The sequence below is a fragment of the Nuphar pumila genome, chromosome 6 (assembly GCF_984573655.1).
Source record: "Nuphar pumila chromosome 6, dmNupPumi1.hap1.1, whole genome shotgun sequence".
NCBI lineage: Eukaryota > Viridiplantae > Streptophyta > Magnoliopsida > Nymphaeales > Nymphaeaceae > Nuphar > Nuphar pumila.
The window spans coordinates 24257940-24263213 of NC_143254.1; the positions used below are offsets into that span (position 1 = coordinate 24257940).

At 48.8% G+C, this 5274-nt stretch overlaps 1 protein-coding gene across 1 annotated transcript; it reads right to left on the reverse strand.

Annotated features, from left to right (window-relative positions):
* Positions 1–1883: 1883 nt before the first annotated feature.
* On the reverse strand, positions 1884–4604 carry LOC149834369 (uncharacterized). The gene has a single exon (XM_090009352.1). It carries the CDS (start codon positions 4602–4604, stop codon positions 1884–1886), a length of 2721 nt encoding a protein of 906 aa, XP_089865478.1.
* Positions 4605–5274: the final 670 nt, after the last annotated feature.

Below are 5274 nucleotides of genomic sequence, written 5' to 3' on the forward strand. Positions count from 1 at the left end.
AATCTCAGTTACACCTTAAATATTGAGTTTTGCTGGTCTGCGAGTTTCGCTAAAAGTTTTGTGAGTGAAAGCCGATTTTTACTTTCTAGTGAAAGAGTAAAATCATCATAAGTACTCTCAAATTCAGCGAAAATCAACAGGTAGATATACAAGGAAATTTGTTTCACAAAATATCTGGCAGATATTCTGTGAAATAAAATTATTATCATGGGTGTTACTATTATTTTTTATTTGTTTAAGCCTTAAACTTGTCCTTTTAAATTCACGTAACAAAGGAACAAAGGAATTTGATCAAGTTTGTCAGGTTTAAATTGCAACCTTTTTTTTTAATCCAAGGGAATCCCATCATAGACCACACATTGGCTGGCCTCCAGTTGGTAAAACCCTTGAGGTCCCCCTCCCACCAGAGAGTACAGCCAACTTCGACCTTGCAGTAAGGGATGCCACCCTTGGTTTAGAACTTGTGACATCCTGTCAACTTGGTGACATTCACGACCCCTGCCAGATGAGTGGAAACCTTGTGGGCAATGGGAGAAAACCCTTCTCGTTCTTTTTTCTTTATGCAGAATTACAATTACTCAGTAAATGTGGGAAGAATGGGGATGGATCTGTTGCATTTTGATTTTGACTAATTTTTTTAGAAAACCTAATGCAAGAATCATGCTTGATTTTGCAGGATTCGATCTGTAATTTCAATATTATAAAGCAATTGTTGTGGGTAAAAATATAATTCTAACACATACTTGACGCAGCTTTAACGGAGGGGAACGTTGGGCCTTTTTTATTAGCCATGGAAATTGTTAGGTGCGTTCTTAATAATATCCAAAATTTAAGTTTGTTTTTTATTATGACCAAAAGTTTCGGGGAATTTTTTGAAAAATTTTCATTTTTAAAAGTTGCACCTCAGTTAGGGATGGCAGTGGACCGGGGGAAAGCGGGGCCCCACCCCTCCTTGCCCCATTTGGACCGGGGGGATGAAGGGTATGAAACGAGGATGGAGGAGGGGACGAAGGTTAAAATCCATCCCGGTTCGGGGATGGAGGCGGGGATGGACGTACCCTTTTCCCCGCCCCATTCCTGCCACTTTTCCCCGTCCTTGCCCCGCCTCATCCCCGTTTGAGCCGGGGATGGACGACATGAAACGGGGATGAAGGCGGGGGTGGAGGTTAAAATCCATCCCCGCCGGGGATGGAGGTGGGGATGGAGGTTCTAATTTTGAGGCGGGGCAGTGGTGGAGACCTTGTCCCCCGCCCCCCGCCCCACTGCCATCCCTAACCTCAGCTGGTCAACTTTTCAGCAACTTGTGATTAATCGGCAAATCAAAATAAATTATAATTAATCGTTTGTCACTTTTATCTTTTCATATCAAGTTTATTATTTATTTCCATGATGGGGTTTTCCTAAACCTTAATTATGATTTTTTATTCAACCAAATAGTATGACTAGATTCGAATAATTTCTTAGTCTTTCAGATTAAACATCTAATTCCTATTTTATGCATGCATGCATGAAGAAGAATAACATTCTAACTAAGCAGAAAACTTAAGGCAAATATAAAAAGTTTAAAAAATTTATAGTAGCTTTTTCATTGAGAACAGGGGTAGCCAAAGCGAAACCCTGTGACAAAAATAATACACACAAAACATAAAGGGTCTAAGCTTATAAAAAAGGAAAATAGAAAAAAAGACGAGTAAGAAGAGAAAAAAGAGTTTCATTTTTCTTTTTTCTTTCCTTCTTCTCACATGGGCCTATCATGCTATACCCTCCATTACACCCCCTCGGTGTGACCGTGGCACGTCCCGGACACGCGTCGTGCCGATAGAGTTCTTGTGAGGAAGTGTGTCTACCTCTCTGTCTGTAGGGCGGAGGTGAGGAATGAGCTTCTAGTATCTTGGGAACTGGGGAGGTGGCGGTGAGGCATAGCTTAATGCCACCGTTGGGGGGAGGGCAAACGTGTTAGGTGGTGGTGGTGATGCTGATCGAGGTGGTGGGAGAGGAGACTGGACTTGGGGTGGTGGTATCGGAGAAGAGCGAGCGGGCGGTGGCGGGGAGGAGCCAGGTGGTGGAGAGTGGACCACTAGTGGTGGTGAAGGTGGTGGAGGGGACTTCACTGGAGGAGGTGGGGGAGGAGAGAGGACAGGTGGTGGAGAGTGGACCACAAGTGGTGGTGGAGGGGAATTCACTGGAGGACGTGGGGGAGGAGAGAGGACAGGTGGTGGAGAGTGGACCACTAGTGGTGGTGGAGGGGAGTTCACTGGAGGAGGTGGTGGAGGTGGTGGGGAGTGGACCACTGGTGGTGGAGATTGGACAGGTGGTGGTGGCGGCGGTGGAGACTGGACAGGTGGCGGTGGCGGCGGTGGAGACTGGACAGGTGGTGGTGGCGCCGGTGGAGACTGGACAGGTGGTGGTGGAGGGGGAGAGTGAATTGGAGGTGGCAAGGGGGACTGGACGGGTGGTGGTGGGAGAGATTGGACCGGCGGTGGTGGTGTAGGAGATTGGATTGGTTGTGGGGAAGAGTGGACTGGAGGTGGCGGTGGATATTGGACCAGTGGTGGTGGTGGATGTGAGTGAACAGGTGGTGCTGGGGACTGGACCGGTGGTAGTGGTGGAGAGCGAACTGGTGGTGGTGGTGGAGGAGATTGGACAGGTGTTGGTGGATAGACTGATGGTGGTGGTGATGTCTTGATCACAACCGGTTCTGGCGGTGGTGGTGGGTGGCTCCACACTATTGGTGACGCTTTCTCATGTGGTGGTGGTGGAGTTACCCTAACAATCGGCGGCGATGGCACTGGAACCGGCTCTGGAGATGGAGTCACAGGAGCCGGAGCCGGAGCCGCCGGACTCTTCGACGATGGCGGAGTTAATCTAGCCACCGGTGGTGATGGCATTGGAACCGGCTTTGGAGACGGAGTTACAGGAGCTGGAGCTACAGGACTCTTTGCCGGCGGTGGAGTTACAGTTGGTGGCGATGGCATTGGAACCGGCTTTGGAGTTGGAGTTTCAGGAGGCGGAGCTGCTGGACTCTTCGCCGGTGGTGGAGTGGTGCTAACAACCGGCGGAGATGGCACTGGAACCGGCTTTGGAGATGGAGTTACAGGAGCTGGAGCTACAGGACTCTTTGCCGGCGGTGGAGTTACAGTTGGTGACGATGGCACCGGAACCGGCTTTGGAGATGGGGTTGCAGGAGGCGGAGCTACTGGACTCTTCGCCGGTAGTGGACTGGTGCTAACAACCGGCGGCGATGGCACTGGAACTGGTTTTGGAGATGGAGTAACAGGAGTAGGAGCTACCGGACTCTTGGATGGTGGTGGAGTTACACTAACAACCGGCGGCGATGGCGCCAGAACCGGCTTTTGAGATGGAGTCGGAGGCACCGGAGTCTTCGACCATGAGTCATGGCCCGGAGCCGGCGAAACTGGCGAGTTACATTTCGACTTCCCGCAATCCACCCGTTTGTTCACCACTGCCACGCACTCTTCCTTCTTCTTTTGTCTCGGCCGGCCAGCAATACAATTGTTGAGGTCGTTGATTTCAACATCTTTTTTCCTCAGCAAACATCCTGATTCCTCACCGTTAAAGTAATTGTCAGAGAAGGTGAGGTTTTTCAATGCAGGCAACGTGCAAACCCTCTCCTGCATAAAGCCGGTGAAGAGGTTGCCGGAAAAGTCAAGCTGCTCGACGGCAGCCAGGCCGGAAAACGAGCTGGGGAGCAGCCCTGATAACGTATTTGATCCTATGTCCAATACAGTCACATTGTTTAGCAAGCCCATCTCAGGTGGCAAGCATCCGGCGAGGTCGTTGTTCATCATTATGATCTCATTTAGGGTGCCTGCCATCTTTCCAATACTCTTGGGAATGCAACCACCCAAATGGTTGTTGGCAATAACCAAGACAGATGCCGGAGAATTTCCAAGATTTTCTGGGATATTGTTACGGAACCGGTTATCATTAAGGAAGATTGCATCCAAATCCTTATCAAACAGCTCGGTTGGGATTGGACCTTCGAAGTCATTGAACCGAAGGTCCAGATACTTAAGGTCCGGAATCGACAACAAGACCTTGGGGAACGAGCCAACGAATCGGTTATTGCTTAGGTCGATCTCGTGTAGGAGCTCCAACCGGCGGAAGGATTTGGGCACGACACCGCAGAACCGGTTCGAGTTGATATGGAAGATGGCAATGTCTGTGAGCAGGCCGAGCTGGACCGGGAGGTACCCGGCAATGTCACCGTGGTTGAGATCGATGCCGGCTACAGTGTTGGCTGTGTGGTCATCCAATGCCGGGGCGCAGAAGACTCCGTTATAGGAGCACACATCGGGTCCAACCCACGACCCGGTCATGTTAAGGGGGTCAGAGTAGATAGCATTCTTCCACGCTTGGAGTGCAATGTAAGCACGCCGAAGCCGGCTGTTGCTGATGGTGAAGGTGAGGTTGATGGTGAGTTCATAGTCGTCAGAAATGTCGCCATCAGACTCATGTAAGGAGAGAAGCTGACGGCGAGCGATAAATTGCGCATCAGCATCTGACAACGCGTGTGAAGTTGGTGAAGACAATGTTGTGCAGAAGAAGAAGAGGAAGAGGAGGCAGCAGCCTAAGGCCTGCATCTTGAGACCAAACCCTTGGCTAAGGCCCAAGGCTGCTGAACATAGCAGACCCAGTTGGTGGAAGAGAGGGGGGAGGCTTATTATGATAATGAGTTGGTCTTGAAGGTTGGTGGTGGCTAGCTATTTGTTCACCCCATCTTCTTTGCTAATTTTATTGAAGGAAAAATAGTTGGTTGATCATTGGTGGTAATTCTCTCCTTGTCTCTCTTCTGTTTTTTTTTTTCCAGTTAGAGTTGTAAGGGGGAGGGTGACAATCTGTACTGGTCCGGGGATGAAGGCCCTCCCCTAGTGGACCCACAAAAACCGTTCCGTACCCTCTATATTAGTCCATACTAAACAAAAGCTAAGTACAAGGACATTACAGACCAACCAACTATAATCTGAGTTAGAAATCCAATAACTAAAATTGTCTTTGATATGGATCTGAGTGTGATCAAATTTAGGGATGTAAATGGGTCGGATTTTATCCAATATGCAACATTCCATTTAGTTGCATTTGGTAAGCCAAAACAGCTTCGGATTTTACCCGGCATGGTTTTGATTTTCTGGCACTGTATCCAACAAATATCTAAGTATGATGGATATCCGAATCCACATTTGCATGTAAAAAAGCTGATCTGGTTTGAGCTTTTCACCATCCGAATCCAAATCCGGTTAGCCAACATCCAAA